General features: G+C 44.6%; 1 protein-coding gene across 1 annotated transcript in view; it reads left to right on the top strand.

Annotated features, from left to right (window-relative positions):
- The window catches only part of SLC38A10 (solute carrier family 38 member 10), a 94,900-nt gene that overhangs the window by 13,805 nt on the left and 59,541 nt on the right, over positions 1 to 21,554 (top strand). Inside the window, exons 3-6 of the mRNA XM_032209236.1 lie at positions 2,787 to 2,832; positions 13,307 to 13,400; positions 15,421 to 15,564; positions 18,359 to 18,483. Of these exons, the coding sequence (XP_032065127.1) occupies positions 2,787 to 2,832; positions 13,307 to 13,400; positions 15,421 to 15,564; positions 18,359 to 18,483 (409 nt within the window). The remainder of the gene's footprint in view (positions 1 to 2,786; positions 2,833 to 13,306; positions 13,401 to 15,420; positions 15,565 to 18,358; positions 18,484 to 21,554) is intronic.

Below are 21,554 nucleotides of genomic sequence, written 5' to 3' on the forward strand. Positions count from 1 at the left end.
TCAGTAACCAAAATGTGCTATTATGGTTATAGTGGCTCGGGATGGTCTGAGTGGTAGCCCAATACGCAGAGGTGTCAAACTGGCAGTCCGCGGGCCAGATGCATCATGCACAGGCCACGTCCACCCCAGCTCCATAAATGAGAAAAACATCACGTGACGGCAATGTGACACTGGGCGTTTGACACCCATGACCTAAAGGATATCATCCCTAGTGTTGAATCTTGATTCTAATGATCACTTGCTAACCAATAGGGATAACTTGCATCCTAGAACAGGTACGTGGAACTATGACCCTTTTATGACTTGTGGACTTCAACTCCCGGAATTCTGAGCTGGTTTAGGAATTCTGGGAGTTGAAGTCCACAAATCACAAAAGGGCCATAGTACCCCACCTCTGTCCTAGAACATTAATCCCCTTAGTCATTTCCAGTTTCTGACAGAAGAACCCTTCTGTTTAATTCTATCCACTTTTCCAGTTAACTTTAGTCCAGAAACTCCAAATTCTCTTCTGAAAGGTTGCTATTTCTCATGCTATTGCCTAATCAGTTGGTTTTCTTCTGACACTTACGAGATGCCCAATGAAAATCCGAAATGATGATAATCTTGAGCACACATAGATGAATGAATTTGGTTTATTAACTTGTATTTACAGCTGGGTTATTTCTAAAGATTTGGTCAAGTAGGTTCTTCCTTTTCTAGTGACAAAAGCAGGCATTTATTCCTAAACATCAGTGGGAGGCTATATGGTCTGGCTTACATGTTTAAATAACTGCTCACAAGCAGCTTTTTTTTTCTTCATGTGAACAATTGAATGCTAGAGAACATTCTTATAGACAATCCCAGTGGCTACTTCCACGAAGAATAAAACCCAGATTTCTCATTTCCAGCACACCCATTTAATTCAAGTAGCTACTGTGATCTTCTGGAAAGACCTCCCATGAAGTTATACTGAGCATGCAAATTGACCACCCATGCAAGCAACAATTTCCATAATCAGATAATGTATGAACTACCTCTGAGTATGTGACTTACTCAAAACTGTTAGTATTACTCTCCAAATTTCCTAATCGCCTTTCTAAAGCTTCTCTACATTGAATATTAAATGAATGACTCCCTCTGTCAGGTTTTTTTTTTGTTTGTCTTTTTTGGAGAGAGACAGGGAGATTTGGGCAAACTTCTTTCCCTGCCAGCATTTGGTTATTTTGGCTCTTTTAACTTTCTTCCATAAAAGCACGTGAAGATAAGATTCTCAGATCAACGTAGTTGCTAATCCCTTCTGGATTGTATGTTTAGACTTTTATAAAGCCAGAGAAAGAAAGAATCTAAAATGTTTGCAATATGAGCCCCCCCATCCCCCAATAATCTGAGGAAACAAATCATTAAAATTTATCTTAAGGCTTCACTTACAAGTTTGCCCTTGGGACTAATTTTTCTCTGGCTATTCTATATTGGAGCCAGGGAAGTAAGTCTGCTTTGTACTTAACTGTATAGGTCCGCAAACATTTTTAAAGCAAACAAGAACATAGGAAACTGATATTCACAAGTACTTTGCTTGGAAAGCCTGTCGTTGAGACTGAAATTTGTAGAACTGGAACACGATAGCAGATGAAAAGTGAAAGCGTAACCGAGCATCTAGGTCTGTGATGGCCAGCCAATTTGCCACCCTCTGCTAAACTGGGCTTTGCGTCAAAATTCTCTTTTGAGATAAATTTGAATGACTTTTCTGTCCTCCCTCCCCACAGATTTACTGAGGATGAGCCATCAAGGACATTTTCATCAATGGGCCTGCCTTTGTTGTATTCTGTATTCTTACTTGTTTTAATTGAAAACCAGTGATTCTTTTTCAATTGAGAAATTGATTTCTAAGGAGATTTTATCCTTGGCCTTTACCGTTGTGGAGACGGGTGCTTTCTCTTGCCTTCATCCTTCTTCTGCTACATTCCTGCACTAGGTTGTTTTTTTTAAATAAACCCAACAACACAGATTTCCCCAAGAGAATAAGTACATTCTGCAAAGTGAGGTTGAAAGCCAGCTGCCCTTTGTAAACATTTCACATGAATGTGGCATTAGTAATGGTTCCAGTTAAAAAGGTTTTCTCTCAGAATTGGAGGTGGTAATTTTCCTCTTACCCTCATAGTCAAATGGCTTTTGAAAATGCAAGCTGAGCTTTCCAGAGCAGCAGCGATTTCAAGGATGCTGATTGTTTTGTGTGGCAAGCAGCGATCAGTGTATGAAACAAAAAAAGAATAAAAAAATATATCGGTTAAATCCCTTTGGTGTGGTGGTGAATCACGGATACGGTCAGGGCTTTCTGGGCACCCATCTTGGTCCTCCCCTCAGCGGCACAAAGTGGTTCAGCTACAGTGGGGCAGGAAGAAATAAAATCAGGAACCCCACTGAAATTTTGCACTGCAGTAACTTTTAGCCACACAATCTCTCTTAAGGCTCGCATATTTTCAGTGCTGCCTTTCTTCTTTTAATGGTTACCATGTGTAAGTCCTACTTAGTGCTATTGGGTTGGAGGGGGGGAGGGGGAGGGAAGAAGAACCTGTTTTGAATCTTTCTTCCAAATTTGTTTTCATGTGGCTTCTGATTTGTGAATGGTATGTCAAGGAAGGGAGGGAGCCCTAACGTGGTGGTGGGATGGAACCAAACTAGCAAACCCTGCCCTTCTGAGTGGCCTCTGGTGAGCGATATTCATTTTATACAGGCCATGTTTTGAACACATGTTTGAATAACAATTGGGATAATGTGTTTTTCCCTCCTTACTTTTTTTTTCTTTCTAGCTTTCCACGCGTATGGAAAATCTGGAAAAATGCTTATGGAAACCAGGTATTTTATTTTTTGGTCCCTTTTTGCTGTTCAAGATTCAAGCATTTCAGATTTTTATTAACTGTTTGATATGCAGGTTGTTTTTACCCCTGATGTTTTGTCTATATTTTCATATTTTTTTTCCTACTTAATCTCTCTGTTTGTGAACTTAGCCTATTTATCCAGCAAGGGGTAAGCATGTTAGGGAAGACATGTAATGTATATCCCCAAGTCCAATTTTAAAAGCTCTTCCTAGGATTTTTGATTGTCTAGCCCTCAGCACTCAATTGCCAGGAAAGCTGGGAGAGAAGCTTACTGAAAGGTTCAGGCAAAACATTATAGTACAGTCCTTCTGATTGGCAGAAGATATTTACACCTGCATTATAGATACATAGGTCCTCCATCTTCTACGTATCCAGTTAGCCATTTCAACCGTGACAATATAGTACCTGTACAGTTGTTCCCTTGAAATCTTGCGGCAATTCCCTACATTTGTTAAAAGATGTTCTTAATCTTTTATTTCCATCTTTTCTCTCACAAATTTGGTTTAAAGTGATTGGCATAAAGAGCTGTATTTTCAGCCTCAGTATTTTCATGCTGAAGAGGGTATTCCACTTGAAAAGCTCAGGATGCATAAACATCTTTGCTGCCCATCCGAGTCTATAAATCATGTTGTGAACTGGTTTTCCACATGGGGAAAACAGTTGAGTGGTCCCACTTCAGTCGGAGGAGAGAGCTGTGAATAATTCAGTAGTGTCTTTTTATCTTGTTTGTGGTTATTTCCATCTCTGTAGAACACGAATAACACTGGTCCACGTTAATGGGTTTCTTGACAATAATATGGCATGATGCTCCTGCTATCATTTGAAGACCCCTTACTTCTTCTAATGATAATTTTTTATTTGTAAAGGAAAATGTCCCTAACAGGATTTTTAACATTCATTCACGGCGAGCTTGAATTTTAAAAGAGCAACTAAGACTTTCCCCATGTATTATGCTTTTCAAAATAAGAAGAGGCATTGAGTTGGAGGAGAGCTTGATATGAATGGCATCACAGGGTTGCTTTTTATGATTGAGATTTTCAATGTGTGATCTGTCATGGTCATGTGATCTTGGCTTGCTTCTTTATCACCCAACTTTAAATTGTTTTGAGAGATGCCTCAAAGTATTCTCAGGACTTCATTGCCATTACTCTCGCAGGTTAGCAATTGCTGTAATTGCCACTGGAGCCCTATGCAGTCAGAAAAGAGAGGGGAAGTGATTTGTGCTTTTGTGACAGGGAAAGGTGCAGGAGCTCACGGAATGATGTCCTAATTTAACTGCTGTCTGATTTCCTGCAAATTGTGAGGCCTATTCCACTCTTCACTGAGCAAGTATTGGCTTCTATCTTGGACCTTCACCCCACTCCTGATTGTATGCTCAATGGAATTCCCAAGACTATTCTAAATATGTTTCTCACTCACATACATGCATACGCGCATGAACATCCCCCCGCTTTGCACATACAGACTGACTTTCCTTTATCGAATAAATAAATAAATATTGAAATTGAAGGTAAATGAATGAGTAATATGTTTCTCCTGAAAAAAACCTTCCATCTTATATCTGGAAAAGCATACATTTCTGATATGCAGCAATCTCCTTGCTGACCCGGTATTGGGTATTGTCTCCTCTATTAAAGTCTGATTCAGAGAATGCCTTGTGTTTCCTTTCTGGCCCTCTCCATAGTGTCAGACTCATGGACAGACTGAAACTGTTGAATAAAACATTTTTCCAGTAAAATCGAGGGAGGGGTTACGTGTGGGTATTGTCACAGCCTGATTGGTCCATAGACTGAGGGAAGTTTCTTTAATATTCCTCCTTTCCCACTGGCTCTCAGTTTCCTCTCAGTCTTTTGGTCCAAGCACTGTTGTTTTGGCTCTTAGGTAGGAAACATTTATAAATTCATTATAATTGATTATTTGATTCGATTGATTGGTTTCTCTAAATTCCAAATTATACCAGGAGTAGTCCTTTCTGCTTTGTGCGATTTGGGAGAGCCCTTTGGGGCATTGCCCTCCCACTCCACTGGCCAGGAGCCCTGCTCTGATCCCCGGGCCAGCAGGGGTGAGGAGCTTGCTGCAAGCTGCAAGATTTAAAAAGAGACTCTGCGGCTTTCTTTCCAGTGCTGAGAGCCTTGTGAGAGCACATGAAGATTCCCCAGTGCGCCGTTCCTCCCCAGCGCACTGTCCCAGATCAGAGGGGGCCAAGGTGATTAAGGACGAGCTGTGGCTCTTAAAAGGCAAGCTGCGATCGTTCCAGACTTCTCGGCAGCGCTTTTGGAGGCCCCAGCAGCCATTTACGCTGTGCCAAGTGTGGAAAACCGCCCGAGGAACCGCGTGGCCGCCTTCAAGTTCCTTAAGACCGGCAGGACTTTGACCTGAATACAGATTTGCAGCTCCCGCAGGCCCAGGCACTGGTGGAACCTACAGTGGCCTTTGAATCTGGACACATGAGTGTTGCGATGGCAGAAAGATCTGACCCTCCGCAGGCCCCATTAGAGGCCTCCAACGAAGGCAAGGAAGACTAACAGATAGGCCCAGAACCAGGGCTGCGCTCTCCAAATCTATGGCAGCTCAGCACCCTTCCAGAGCAGCAACAAGGGATGAACTTAGGAGACAGAGAGCTCTGGAGAAGACCATAGCCAGAGCAGAAAAGCAGGCCCAAATCACCAGACCCTGTTCGACCAGCAGATCCAGGTCCCCCATCAGGCCTTCATCCACCCATTTGGGCTCTCCTCCTAGAGGTTTAGTCCTTCTTCCCTTTAGTTTCCCCATCTAGATCCCATAGGTATTCCAGGGAAGGTGTTTCCCCTTCCCCTTCTATCTCTCCCAGAGCCGTTGGGTGTGGGGATGCAGACCCCTTGGAGGGCCCTTCTAGGTCATACCCCACCTCTGCAGGGTTAGCCCCCCAGGATCCACCATTACCAGGCCCGTCGCAGGAGGATCTTGAAGACCTAAATCTCCTGCCTGAAAGTATTAAGACGACTCATTTCTATGGCCATCTCACGAGGCATCGCCAGCATGTCCCAGAGAGACAGGGCCCCTCACCCTGGCAGAGCCCCAGGAGTTCATAGGCAGCAGCATCCCAGGCCCCCATCCCCCTCCATGGTCAGCAAAGGTTCAATTTTGGGGGAGGACAACCACTACAACATGGACTTCTCAGAGGATGAGATTCAGTTCCTCCAGTTCCCCCCCGCCTTTCTGGGTCTCTTTCCACCAGCCATGTTTAAAATTCTGTTACGCAAAGCCAGGAAAACTACTAAGATCGGAACTGGGGATCCGACAGTCCCTCAGCCTAGGGACACCAATCTGGCTATGTTTTCTAACACCGCCACAAACAAGGAGGAGATTCCTGCTCCCCCCCTGTTCCTTGAGATAGTAAAGAACTAGTGGGCCCATCCATCCACCTTTTCCAATCCAGGCAGCAACGATCGCCGCTTCTACAATGTGGAGCAGGCTTTTGCCCAGGCCCTGCAATTGCCGGCAATCGATATACCAGTAGCAGCTCTGGTTGCCTCCTCCCCGGTAGTCTCTGGGGGTGCGGCTGATAAGATGAAGCCAGAGGACAAGCGTGCGGAACTTATCTTGCGTAAGAACTTAACGCTTCTGCCTTGGCAATCAAATCGGCAGCGGCGGCCTCTTACTTTAACTGCATGACCGTTATGTGGCTCCATCAACTCCAGGACTGTATTCCGATCCAGGATGAGCGGTTTCATCAAGAACTAAAATTATAGCCACCTCTCAATTCCCGGCTGATGCAACCCTGGATGCTGTTAAATTTGCCTTCAGCACTCTAGCCATGTCAGTAACTTCCCGATGCTTGTTGTGGTTGCGCAGTTGGCAGATGGACAACAAGACCAAATGGAATTTGGCGGCGGCTACTTACACAGGGGCTAATCTTTTTGGGGAAGCGCCAGATCCTATCTTAATAGAAAATAAGGATAAGAAGAAGGTCCTTCCGTCTAATGCCAAAAAAGGCAGACTCTTATCATGCTCCCTATCGAGACCCTCTTATAGAGCACTCGAGCACAATCACCAACAAAGATACAACTCCTTAGATCATTCAGACAGTTCCAACGCCTGTCTTACCATGACCGTAGCAGGTACCAAGGTCAGTCTAGGCAGCCCTTCTGCAGGGGAAAATGACTCCAACCCATATCTTCTCATAGGTGGCCACCTGGCTCACTTTGCGGACCAGTGGGACAGGATCACCACGGATGCCTGGGTCAGATCCACCGTCAGGCTCGGTCTGCGGCAGGGTTCCTCTCCACCCCCCCCGCAGCTCTTCAGAACGTTCCTCCCTACCGGGACCCAGAGCGCCGCTGCCTAATGGATCTGGCTATAAAGCATCTTCTCGACATTCAGGCAGTGGAAGCGGTTTCCACCGACGGAACATGGGTTGGGCCATTACTCCAACCTGTTCGTAGTTCCAAGAGCTTGGGGGACTGGAGGCAATTCTGGATCTCAAGCGCCTGAACCAATATCTAGTTTACAGGTGCTTCAAAATGTCCCTCAGATCCATCCTTCAGGGGATCCGTTGGGGGGGTTACTTGGTCTTGGTAGACCTAATAGAGGCCTACCTTCACATTCCAATTTTGCCAGCCCACCGCAGGTATCTGAGGTTCTCATACGGGGACCTCCACTATCAATACCGCGCCCTTCCCATCGGCCTGGCCTCAGCTCCTCATACCTTCACGAAGGTCCTCGCGACATTGGCTTCTCACCTCCGCTCCACCCCAGTGAGACTCCAATGTTATCTGGACAATGTGTTAGTTCAGGCAGGGTCACATTCTCAGGCACTCAGAGACCTTTACCTTACCATCCAGTGTCTCCAGCCCCAGGGGTTCTCCGTCAACTTCCCCAAAAGCCACCTCCCTCTATCCACACGAATATTACACCTAGGGACAGTGATAGATTCAGTGACAGGGATAGTCCAGCTTTCTCCGGACTGTCTGGTCAGTCTCCGCCAGCTGGCAATCAAGGTTCGCAGAAGTCGGTCAGTTTCCATCGTGACCTTGTCTCAGTTACTTGGCAAGATAGTCTCATGCATAGGGATAGTTCCCTGGGCCCGCCTGCACTTACGTGCCCTCCAGTGGACTCTAATCCCATTCCAGAAAAGGAAGATGAGCAACTCCCTTCGAATTATCCGTCTCCCAGCAGACGTCCGGCTGTCCCTCCAGTGGTGGCTATCCCCAGCCCTTCGGCGGGGTTGCAGCTTCTGGGAGCCGGACAGAGTAACAGTGACAATAGACACGAGTTTGTTTGGTTGGGGGTCCTTGATGGATTCCAGGCTGGCGCAGTGTCATTGGACAGCTTCAGATCTCCGCCACAACATCAATTGGCTGGAGCTGAAAGCAGCTCGCCTGGCCCTCCGACACTTCAGGGACTTGATTGTAGGACGTCATGTACTTCTCCTGACAGACATTATAGCCATGAAAGCCCACATAAACCGTCAGGGGGGTAGTCATTCCTGGGCTCTCTGGCTGGAAGCCCTGAAGATCGGTTCATGGGCAGAGAGACACTTGTCATCACTGGTGTCAGAACACATATCGGGCACGTCCAACCATCAGGCAGACTGGCTGAGCCAAGCAACCCTCGACAACGGCGAGTGGCAACTCATACCCGAGTTATTCCAGAAGATCTGCCAAAGGTTCGGCACCCCGCGGGTGGACTTATTTGCTACCCCAGCGAACTCACAACTGCCGAAGTTCTTCTCCCGATTCCAGACCCGAACCGCAGAGGGCACGGACGCCCTCAGGAGCAGATGGGCACCAGGCCTCCTTTATGCCTTTCCCCCTATCCCCCTGATCCCGGGGACCCTCAGGAAGATAGTGACGGGGAGGGCGCATTTCATCATGCTGGCCCCCTATTGGCCAAGGAGGCCCTGGTTTGCGGACCTCATCCAGCTATCAATATTCTCCCCATGGAGGATTCCTTGGGAGAAGATCATCCTGTGCCAAGGGGTCCTGATCCACCCGGAGCCCCAGTGGCTCCACTTGACTGCTTGGCACTTGAGCGGCGACTCCTAAGGAATGCTAACCTGTCCTCCAAGGTCATAGCAACCATTGAGTCCTCCAGGCATCCGTCGACCACTTGAATTTACAACTCCACTTGGTCGGCGTTCGTCAGGTGGTGTAACCCGCTAAGTCTCAACCCCACTGATGCCTCGGTGGCCCACATTCTCAAGTTTCTGTAGAAGGGTCTGGACGGTGGCCTCTCCCACAACACCCTATGCCGCCAGGTGGCGGCTTTGTCCTCTGTTCCCGGGGGGGGGGAGGGCCCCTCCACCCTATCTCACCTCCCTCTGATTGAACTGTTCTTGAAGGGGGCAGCAAGAAGAAACCTCAGACCTCCCCCTATACATAGATTCCAACCTGGGATCTGCCCCTTGTCCTCCAGGCTCTGTTGGGAGCCCCATTTGAAACCCCTTCGAACAGTCCACCTTGATTACTTCCCTCAAGGTGGCCTTCCTAGTCACAGTCACGTCAGTCAGACATATTTCGGAACTGGGCGCCCTCCAAGGACAATCTCTGCCAATTCCATCAAGATAGGGAGGTCCTTCGTCTGGACCCCACCTTCCTCACGAAAGTGAACACTCCATTCCACAGGGCACAGGAGATCATTTTGCCTAACTTTTGTCTGGCCCCTTCCCACGAAAGGGAGCGTCTCTGGCACCGTCTGGATGTCCACTGCGCCTGATGCATCTACCTCAGGCAGACGGTGGGTGTGCGCAGATCAGAGGCTCTCTTCGTCTCTTTTCAGCCCGGGTCCTTAGGAGCCAGAGTATCCTCGGCCACTATTGGTAGGTGGCTGCAGCAGGCCATAGTGACGGCTTACAAAGCATCCGGTCAGGCCCCTCCAGTAGGGATCACGGTTCATTCCACCCAAAATGACACTACCACTGCGGCATGGGCTACCAGGGCCCCATTTGAGGACATTTGCCGGGTGGCCACTTGGTCGTCCCCGACCCCTTTCATCCGTCACTACCGTCTGGACGCATTCGCCTCTGCGGAGGCGTCCTTCGGTCACAGGGTTCTTCAACGGTTGGCAGCCGCCCCTCCCTCTGGGTCTTAGATTCCCCCCCTGGAACTAAGGTGGGGTATGTCCCACGCGTAACCCCTCCCTCGATTCTACTGGAAAAAGAATGTTGGTCTTACCTGAATGTGTCTTTTCAGTAGAATAGAGGGAGGGTTTACGACCCACCCTAGCCAGCGTTCCCTCTAAGCTGCGCGCAGTGCGCGGCCGCACAGGTAACAAAGAAAACCGCGCACAAAGTTTCAAACTGCAGCGCAGTGTTTTTTAATGTCTTTAAATGTGACTCAAAATATCCCCCTTCCCTCCCTTCTGAACTGTGATTTCTGATTGGTGAAATCAAGGAAGACTGCCTGGAGACCAATGACGCTGCAGAAGGGAGAATTCCCATTGGTCCTCTGAGGCTTCGTCAGTTCCTGGGAAAATGGGATTTGCTGGTTGTAGCCTGCGTTTCTCTGCACATCCGGGGTTTCTCAGGCATTGCCTCGTCTGAAGCCCCGTTCTGGGCTCAGCATTTTTTGCGATCCCTTTGCTTTGGGAGAGAGAAGCAGCGTGAATTGGGATGCCTGAGCCAAAGGGGTCCACGGGATCTTGAGACTTGATTTTTGAGCAGTACCAATCCTTTCCACTCTTCCTTTTCCTTTGTCTGTCCTTCTTCTAACTTCCTTTCTTTTCCTTTCCTTTCTCTTTGCCTTTCCTTCTTTTCCATTTCCTTTTCTTTCTCCTTTCCTTTTCCTTTCCTTTCTCTTTTCTTTCTCTTTTTTCCTTCTCTTTTTCCTTTCCTTCCTCTTTTCCATTTCCTTTTCTTTCTCCTTTCCTTTCCTTTTCCTTTCCTTTCTCTTTTTCCTGTCCTTCTTTTCCTTCCTTCTTTTTCCTTTCCTTCTTTTCATTTCCTTTTCTTTTCCTTTCCTTTTTCCTTTCCTTTCTCTTTTCCTTTTCTTCTTTTCCTTTCCTTCTTTTCCATTTCCTTTCCTTTTCCTTTTCCTTTCTCTTTTCCTTTCCTTCTTTTCCTTTCCTTTGTTCTTTTATTTTCCTTTTTCTTCTTTCTTTTCCTTTCCTTCCTTTCTTTTCCTTTCCTTTCCTTCTTCTCCTTTCCTTTCTTTTTTCTTTTCCTTTCCTTTCCTCTTTTTTTCCTTTCCTTCTTTTTTTCCTTTTCCTTTCCTCTTTTCCATTTCCTTTCTCTCCTTTCCTTTCCTTTTTCCTTTCTTTCTTTTTCCTTTCCTTCTTTCTTCCTTCTTTTTTCTTCTCTCTTTCTTTTCATTTCCCTTTCCTTTCCTTTTCCTTTCATTCTTTTTCTGTCCTTTCCTTTTCCTTTCCTCTTTTCCATTTTTCTCCTTTCCTTTCCTTTCCCTTCTTTTCCTTTCCTTTCCTTCTTTTCCTTTTTTTGTCCTTCCTTTTTTTTTCCTTTCCCTTTTTTAGTTTTTTGCTTTTTTTTTTTTTTTTTGTTTTTTTTTTTTTTTTTCTTCTTTTTTTTTTTTTTTTTTTTTTTTTTTTTTTTTCCTTTTCCTATTTCCTTTCCTTTTTCCTTTCCTTCTTTTCTATTTCCTTTCCTTTTTCCTTTCCTTTTCTGTTTCCCATTTTCTTTCCTTTCCCTCCCCCTCCCCTCCCTTCCTTCCTGGGGGTCTGAGGGAGAGGGAGGGGACCCTTTTCCTCCTTGCCCCCCTCCCAACATCTGCTCTGATGGCAATTATGGCTAAAAAAAATTCAGGTGCTCAGGCATGAAAATGTGCGGCTCGAACATACTTTTCCGCACACACGGGAAAAAATTAGAGGGAACATTGACCCTAGCTAGTATAGGGAGAGGCCAGGTGGAGGGCCGGGAGGTCCCTGGTCTTTCTTGTATCTTTACAGGTGCGGTCCGTTGACATTGAGGAAACTGGGAGCCAATGGGAAAGGAGGAATATTAAAGAAATTTCCCTCAGTCTATGGACCAATCAGGCTGTGACAATACCCATGTGTAACCCCTCCCTCTATTCTACTGAAAAGACACGTTCAGTTAAGACCAACGTTCTTTTCATTGCAGAAAAATAGTATCTTGATGTCTGAACGAAGAAGGAAGGAGGGAGGGAGGGAAAGAGAGGGAGGAAAGAAAGGAGGGAGGGAAGGAGAGAAGAAAGGAAGGAAGGCGGGAGGGCTACTCAATTTGCTTATTACTCTGAAAGCATATAATATAGCCCAAAGAAGTTCAAACAGAAATAGAAAGATAAAACAAAGATGCATTAAAAAATAGCATTACTTTGGTGGCTAGGGAAATTTTTAAAAATGTTTCTCTGTACCAAAGGTGCTTTTTCAAGAGGCAACTGGTCTTTCTGCTTTTTCAATGAAGACGTTTCGCTTCTCATGCAAAAAGCTTCTTCAGTTCTTGGAATAGAAGCGAAATGTCTTCAAAGAAAAAGCAGAAAGTCCAGTTGCCTCTTGAAAAAGCACCTTTGGGACAACCATGACCTGGATGACTGAGAATCTCCATAGGCTGTACAACATCCAGCAGCCATTAGTAAATATAGTTTTCCTGGAGTCCTGTCATGTGTCTGTGGCTAGTTGCTTCCCTTGAGATACATGTTCCTTAGATCCTGTGATATTGAAAGCTTGTATGATTCACATGAGTATGAACTGGCCCATGCTTTCCAATACATTTTTCTCCACTTTGCAAGAGCCTGTTGTGCCCCACCACCGGCCAGCGGATCTGGCAGCAGTGTCCGACAGTGAGGAGGTTGAGGAGGAACATGGGCCAGTCCTGGGAGTTGAGGAAAGCTCAGACGAGGGCTCTACATCAAGAACAGCTGGAGCCTGTTGCCATTGTGCGCATGCGCAGAGCTGCCAGAAGACAAGAACAACTAAGATTTAGGAGTAAAGCCACACCTTGGAGGTGATTGGCCCCTCCCATAGGAAACAAAAGAGGAACAAACGGGGAGTGGGCTTTTGCAGGAAACAATTTGTTCATTTGGTCGGTTCAAGAGTGAAAAGTTCTGTGTGTGACTTTAAGAGACTCTGTGCCAAGTTTGCCTTGCAAACGAGCATAAACATTCTTCTGAAAGACTGTTTACTAAGCCTTGCTGTCTGTGAATGAAAGGAATCCACAGTCGTGTAAATAAAAGGGGTTTTGCAGGGACCAAGACTTTGCTTCTTGCTTTCTAAGGAAACCTGGGTCAGAATAGAGTCCGCATGAAGAACAGTACCTTCGTATAGGGGGCTGGGGAGAGAATTACCCTTCAGCAAACCTAATTAATACTTCTTCTAAAACTGTCCTATTTGCAAGAGGGTGAGAAGGCTGCCATCATCTAGGGCATTGGCAGTAAATGTGGCTCTTTTCAGAGAATTTCTGAACATAAATCCCACTTGAACTCAGCACTTAGCACACAGGTAAATGACAACAATTTTATTTCACATTTTTCTACAATGACCACTCCATTTTGTCTTTGCAGTATGATTGGACTGATGCTGGGGACCTGCATAGCTTTCTATGTGGTTATTGGAGACTTGGGATCAAACTTCTTTGCTCGATCACTTGGATTCCAGGTAAACTTGCTTTTTTAATGACCTTATCAATAGCAAATTAGATCAGTGCCTCTTTCATATCTATACATAGGATAACATGGGACATGGAATCTCAATTTCGCTGCTAGCACTGAAGATGTTACCTAGATGGGTAATGAAATATCTGCAAGAAAACAATCAATCTCAGAGTATTAGAGACTCCACTCAGTCCAAACCTGAGCTACAAATATTCTCTATTATTGATAACATAGGGCATGTTTGAAAGCTTGTCTGAATGGTGTTGTGGTAGTATATATAAGCAGCCTGTCTTTTTCAAAATTAATAGCCAGTATATAAACTGCAGAGCAGCCTACCCACAAAAACCTGATTTAAAGCAAACAAAGTGCATTTAGTGATAAAGATTCATTGGTAAGGTGTCTGTCTGTCTGTCTGTCTCTCTCTCTCTCTCTCTCACACACACACTCACTCACCCTTCCTCCCTTCCTTCCCTCCCTCCCTCCCTCCCTCCCCTCCCTCCCTCCTTCCTTCCTTCCTTCCTTCCTTCCCAAATGTTTGTATTTCCTATCCATCAAGGTGGGAGCAAATGTAGACCAGGATCATATGTGTAAATCATACCGACTTACAGTATGATAGCAATAACTTCAAATGTTTAACAATGGCAGTATTAATGTGACTAGCCCTTGCACATTAAATTATGCTGGCAAATTAAGAATTCCAAGAAGTTCAAGATGCTTTTTCTTTTGTAGCAGAAGTGAGATTATTCAGACGTGGTGTTTAAAACTGATTTCAAATTTCAGTATTATAGTTGTTTAATAAAAACAAAGTAGCTTCTGCAAAACAGAAATTTACTTAACTCTGTTGTATGTTTCTCATAATTTATCAACAAGATTGTCTCTGCTTTTAGCTTATATAGCTGTTAGATTTATATGTCTGCTGTCACCTACCAACCCTTCCCACTTATGGAAGTATCTCACACCTGTCCTAAGATTTATCATGTTTTTTAACTTGACGTAGATGTGAGACAAGGCAAGGCAGAACTGGACCTATTCCTGTAGGCTGAAGCAGTCAACCGGGAACTCCCAGTTTGAGATGCTAAAGTTTGTAGTATCAAATACTCGGGGGACGGAATTGGGTAAATGAATAGGGTTTTGTAGATTTATACATTAGGATCCATTAGCTCACTTGTTAATCTCAAACTGCCAAGTTGGAATATATGGCACAATGGTGAATAACCTGGCAAGCCAGATCAAGAAAGTGCAGCGTTGATAGCATATCTGCTTGTTTGCCTTTTTCCATGCAGGAGCAGTTTAATTCCCAATGGATAAATAGGAACCAAAGAAGTCCCCATAGGAGCAGAGACAAACTAGGAAAGCTACAATGGACATTCAGTAGCATTCAGGCATGGTTTTTATCTGCTCTGGCCTGATGTAGTTAAGCTCTGATTAAGGACCTAAGCAGCTAAAAAAAATGCATCATAAGCAAAGCCAAATTAGGTATTAAATATTTGGAGGCATTTCCAAGCTTCCTGCTATAATAAATATAAAAAGCTGCTGGTTAATTTTCTGGGTCAGAATTTCCAAGACTCTCATCGTTTCCCTTTTTGTTTTTTTTGCGGCAAAGTTAGTTTTCGTTTTATTTGTTGGAAGTACATAAAATATATTCAAATAACGTGTTTGGATTACCATTTAAAGCAGGCAGCGAGCCTTTGCTGTAAAATGGTTTGGATAAGTACTTAGTGGAGCAATAGTGGCACCCAGTGTCTGTGTGGTCTCATCACAGACGCTGTGTGAGAAGCAGCTTTCTTGACGTTCCAGGTTTCCTCCCCACCCCACCCCTTTATTTGTTTTCAGAGTGAGTCTTAACCTCGGTCTACAGCAGAGTGGATGGGCTTAGAATGTTAATTTGAATCTGCTTTCTCCCTCTGGGAGCTGCTCCCTGTGTAACTCCCTTTCTCGATGTGTGGTAGTCAAAAGTGCAACACATGTGAATGGCATCTGATTGAAGAAGGGTGATGTAACCGTTCCTTATGTTCATCTTTCAGGTGAGCGGCTTATTCCGGATCCTCATGCTTTTTTTCATCTCCCTCTGCATTGTCCTCCCGCTGAGTCTCCAGAGAAACATGATGGCTTCCATACAGTCCTTCAGTGCAATGGCTCTGATTTTCTATACGGTGTTTATGTTTGTGGTCAGTATTAATGATGGGAAGCTTTTGTTTTCTTCAATCGGGCAGTTAATTCCTTTGAGGGAAACCACAATGCATCCTTAAATTCCAGGGTACCCAAACTCTTCATGTGGGTGGGCTCTCCGAGGACCTTTAAACAGGAGGCCTGGTCTGCTTGTTGGCAACAACACATACTTTTAGGGTTTAGTTTGAAAAAACTTTCTCGATTATTGGCACTACCTAGTAAGGGAAGACCATTAGCAGTAACAGGGATGCTATTTGCTCTTCTGTGCAAACCACAGGCCCAGGAATGTGTCTCCCATATGCTGCTCAAAGTTATACATTCTTCCAGGGAGATCCTGCCATGTCTCTTCTTCCAGCAAGTCAGCATTTTTATAGTAGTGTATACAATAGGAACTTAGGCCACACAGATTGTCAGAGGAACCCCTTAATGCCTCCTTCACTTTCTGTTCTACAGTGTTTAATCAAATGCTTCTTTCAAAGCTTTCTCATTGAGAATTTGCCAGAGAGACCGCTAACAAATTCGCCTGCAGTAAGACTCCGTCCCCAGTTTCTTTTAACTTCTCACCTCACTGTTGTTCCTAGGTATCCCTTGCTTTATCTTATCTCTCCGGCCATTTTCATCTTGGGATACCATTTATTTATTTACTTATTTATTTTATTTATGAACATTTTAAATGGCCTCAGGCTTAAAGACTTAAAAAGACTTTAAAAGACTTACAAGACTCTTTTAAGTGGTAGGCAAAAAGTGACAGCTGAGCCTCAGCACAAGAATAAACACATACGATTAGGGGTGTCAAACTCAAGGCCTGGAGGTCGGATCCAGCCCACAGGGTGCTTAGATCTGGCCCATGGGGCTGGCCTGGAAATAACGAAGGATTGGCCTGCAGTGCCTCTGCCAGTGAAAATGGAACTCAGGAGGGCCGCTCTGTTTTCGCTGGCAGAGGGTTATAGGAGGCTGTCGCAGCCGAAAATGGAGCTCAGGAGTTCATTTTCTCTGGCAGAGCACTAAGGCCACCACAGGCACACACCCCCGACACAAATGATGTCAAGTTGGACACACCCATCCTGGCCACGTTCCCTGTGGTCCCCCCGAGGTCAAACAATCCTGATGTGGCCCTCAATGAAATCAAATTTGACACCCCTATATCAATGGTGGGTTGCTATTTGTTTTACTACTGGTTTGCTTGTGCACATGCGTGCTCGATCGCGCAACTGTGAGTGGGTGGGCGGAGCCTCCCGCTGCCACCACTACCGGTTTGCACGATCTGGGCTGAACCAGCAGCAATGCCCTGCATACAGTAGACTATAATCTTACCCAAGTTGTGTTTGATCATATAAAATGATTATACATGTACACATACAGCACCAATTTTTTTCATCAATTAGAACTCAGGGGCCTTTTTAGAAATGTCCTGAAGGCTCTCAGAGTGGCTCACTGTTCACAGGAGGGAAACGGGGCCAGGGAATGCCAGTTTTGGGTCTTCCTCTTCCCCATACTTGCTGATAGGTGGGGACCTTTGGTCGGCATTCCCTGAGCCACATAATAGCCATCTTCATTGACTCCCTGTTGTAAATACTTGTGCAGCTGGCACATCAGCCAAGCTGGTACGGGATATAGAGCCATATTTTCTTAAACTACAGTTTATAAGCAGAAGCATCCTTAACAAGTTACAGTAACACCAAAATAATGACCCAGGTATCATGATATTGGTATCCAACTGAATCAGTTCTGTACTAGAGGCTGACATCTTATACAGGTAGGTTAGTCACATTATGTGTGCCATGACATGCATATTGTCATTTCCATTACCACAACCATCACCCATCATGTAATGATCTTGGATTACCTCGATAGTAAGCCAAATAAAAAAAAATGGTGCCTTGTACAAAGCTCATAACAAAACACATTTTTTTCTGTACAAACTGTGTTTTCTCCTCCCCCCCCCCAAAAAAAAGTTGCTCAGTTGGGTATTAAACAGTTATATAATTCCCTTCCCCCCCCCCCTCCAAAAAAAGGAATACTGGTTCCTTCCACCAGGCAGCTTGTGGTAAGATGGGGATGGGAGGCCAGGGAAGGAAGAAAGATAAGGAAAGGAGGGAGGAAGAGACCAACATAAAAAAACAATTTTCCATTCAATAGTTGCATTTGGAGTTAGCAGTTCAAATTAGGGCATATACTACAACAGCCTTGCCGGAAGTAGCAGATTTAAAAGAGAGGAGGAGAAGGAGGTGGCAGGTATCTAGAGGAAGAGCAATGTGCAGTACAGTTCCTTCATTGCAACAACTGGTGCTGGGGGCTTAGGACACATAGTGTATTTGGAAGGCTGTGGGCTGCTAAAGTTGGGAGAACTCATTATTACAAAAAGCTAGAATACAGAAAGCCCCCTGAAAAAGGGTGGTGGGTTAGGAGATGGATAAAGATGTTGAAAGGACTTATTGCTAGAAATGGAAGGGATTGAATGCCAATGAAGGGATTTGCATATATCAAGCATCCAGTGGAGAACATTCAGTTGAAGGTTAAGCAATTTTTGCACCACCACCCCTTCCTTGTGATGCAGTTTGCTGTAATTTACTCAGGACCCAGAAACCCCAAATTTCCCACACATCTCGTGCACTAGGGATGCAGACCCAGGAAATTTGGCTTGGTGAAATCTCTGCCTGTGAGCTTCTACTGCCCCTTTGCTGTTTCTCAGTTGCTGATAAAGCTGAGGCAACCTGGGTTGTCAGTTACTGGGTTGGTATGGTGTCTCTGTTGTCTAGAGTGTAACCTCTCTTTTCTTTTCCTTGGCTGCAGATCGTGCTCTCTGCTTTCAAACATGGCCTCTTTGATGGGCAGTGGCTGCAGCGGGTCAGCTATGCACGCTGGGAGGGCATTTTTCGCTGCATTCCTATCTTTGGCATGTCGTTTGCCTGTCAGTCGTAAGTATCAGCAATTCTGGCTGCTTGGAGATTGTGGGGTGGAATGAGTTTTGTTAAGGGCAAAGGGTCAGGATGGCCTGTATGGGATAGATACCATCTGGTCCCCTTGTCTTGATTTTAATCAAAATATTTTACAGCCCACTGAGGTATAGCATCTGAATGGGTTGTGACCCTTTTGTTACCTAGCTGAGAGAGGGAGTTATATTTCACTCTGGACTCATTGTACTTAAAAAGCTTCTTGTTCATAGGGGGCAGATACATCTCCAGTGTAATTTTCCATTGGCTTTTATGTCTGGTACTTGGGACAGTACCGAGCCCTGTTCTTGAGATGTAAGAAGAACTTAAGCCGAGGTAGTTACCGTGTTTCCCTGAAAATAAGACAGGGTCTTATTTTCTTTTGACCCCAAAATAAGCGCTTGGCCTTAATTTCGGGGAGGTCTTGTTATTTTTTAGGTGCAGAAGGTGGCGAGCATGGTTACCTCATGGCTGCTACTGTGTTGCAATATTTTCGGGGAGGGCTTATTTTAGTGCATGCACCCAAAAGCCCGATTGGGCTTATGATCCAGGGAAGTCTTATTTTCGGGGAAACAGGGTACTACCATAGTGGGCTTCCAATGTTGGCTTAGAATGATTTTTGTGAACATCTTTGTTAAGGAACATAATGTTTTCACAGAGAATATTTAAGGAAAAGGCAACTGTTCTTAAGTCAGTTTGACCTTCTGGATTGCAAAATCCAATTTACCCTTATAGATGTAGGACAGGGGTTGGCTCCAGGCTTTCTTTCTGGGCGTTGCACAATGCAAAGCCTATTCCAGAATTGGGTTCAAGTCTTTCAGTTCTCATTTAACACATACACACACCCCATACACAAACACACAATTTTTAAAACTTTCCCATTTCTGACTAGAGGGGTAGAAATTTCTTTTCATGTCTTGCTACCAGCTTCCCATTCAGAAACCCCAACATTAGAAATGATATTTTTGCACCTATTGCTTTCTCCTTTTCTGTTCTTCACCGTCCCCTCCTTCCATTTTCTGATTCTGCCATTCTTCTCCCTCCCCCGCAATCCCTCAGAGTCTGTCAATAAAAAAGAAATAATGGAAATCCATGCTGCATGCTGGCATAGTTTATTTTGGATGAAGAACTTAAAATATTTTTTTATTCTTTTTTTGGTAAAACGCATGCCTGCCCTTAGTTGTCATACTCGTTCTTGTGGCAGATGTAAGCTTTCATCCATAGATAATTCCCATTTCCATTCTAGTAGCAATACTTCTACCACCCTTTTATTTGTGGCTGGACTGAAAAGTGGCCCAATGAAACCGTAGAAGTGTGTGTGAGAGTGTGTTCAGCTGAGGACCCAAAATGGACCGTTAGCATTAGCTTTGATACAGCTGGGCTCTCCTTCTCCCCCTCTGCCCACTCCCCCAATTATGCTTCTCAGATTTAATGTGCTTCACTCAGTTTTAAGTGTCTCTGCTATAATTGGTGACAGAAGGGTTGATTCATTCTTTTATAGCTACCTAGTTACCACAGCGGGGGTTTATAAAATCCAAATTTGTCCTTTTTCTTGTGGTGGCCGTTCAGCAACCAACCTTCATTTGGTGGGAGTTGAAAACACGGGAAAATTATATGTTCTGAACTAGTGTATTCACATATCTCTCTAAATATAGATTACTATACCACTGGTGGGGCAAGCCAAACTGAAAGTTAAATCCTATCAATTTTCCCAAGGGCAAGAATAACACACGTTTCTTGGCCTGTGTGACGTCACGTACGGATGGGTCCCGGGGTTGTCAGGCTTGTAATAACTGACCTTTCAGTCGATTTGCTCCCCAAACTTTTAAGAAGTGTTAGATAGAAGCAAAGAAGTAACATGCATTATTGATTGGCCACTTGCTATGGCTTCTGAATGCACAAGTATGCTTTGCTTGTAGAGTTGGCTGTCTCTGGCAATAAGGTTTGTTGTCATTGCCAAATTCAAAGAGAAATGCCTCTGCGCCCCCCCGCCCCTCGTGTGTGCAGCATATGGTTTAACAGACTGCACATGAGGCTGGAAGCCAGGAAGCCTAGAAATGTAACATTAGCTCTGCTGCAGGCTTCCTGTACGACCTCAGGATAGTGTCCCTGTCGTTAACTCTTTTGTAATACGAGCTATACTGGTGCAAGCTTTGGATCAGACATTTCAGTCAATGTTATAGATATGAACCAACTGGAGTGATGGGCATCGTTCGTAGTTTGGTGTCGTTGCTGGTTCAATATGAATGACATTTTGAAGAACTGGGAATGAAGACTCTGTTTATGCTCTGCCTCCCTTCTACATGTAGCTACCCACATTTATGACTGTTTGGCCCAATTCCTCCGTTAATCAAGGATCTTTAAAACAGTAGTAGAAGTGCCTTTCAATTTGCTTTCTAAATCTATTTTTCTTTCATTACATATATGTTCTTTTACTTAACATACAGTGAATGTAGAAATTGAGAGAGAGAGAAAAATAGAGATACAGAGCAATAGCGTAGTAGATGTGATGTAGACATAAAAAAAATGGAAAGAACAACATTTGGTAGAGAAAATTTTTGCCATATGCATCATTCGGAAAGGGGGGGGGAAGAGCAGTTTTTATTAAGATTTACAAAAAATCAATTCCTCACATCTTCTTTCATAGCATAGTAGCTACACTGAAGAGTCATTGGCTGGTGGACAACCTTAGATATTGTGGTACATAAATATACGTACTTCTCTCAGGGAATTACAAGGGACACATTCCTCTTTACAATTGAATTGTAATGTTGGAGGAGTAAGCCTATGTTAGATGAAGCAAGATGCTACCTAACCCTGATCAAATATTCTGACTGTTTTTGTCCTGAGACTTCTGCATTTTGCCGAATTAGGACTTTTCTCTGAGCAGCATTCTCTCCTGCTATAAAAATCTAAAAAAAAACTCTGCAATTTTATCTTTTCAAAGTTCCACAGGCAATGGATGTTTATGTTTAATGAAATGGAAACGTCATCACACACACACCCAAAACTCCCCCCCCCCCCTTCACCAAGAACTATTTCAGGCTTTGAAGCTG

This window comes from Thamnophis elegans, chromosome 2 (genome assembly GCF_009769535.1).
Source record: "Thamnophis elegans isolate rThaEle1 chromosome 2, rThaEle1.pri, whole genome shotgun sequence".
Taxonomy (NCBI): domain Eukaryota; kingdom Metazoa; phylum Chordata; class Lepidosauria; order Squamata; family Colubridae; genus Thamnophis; species Thamnophis elegans.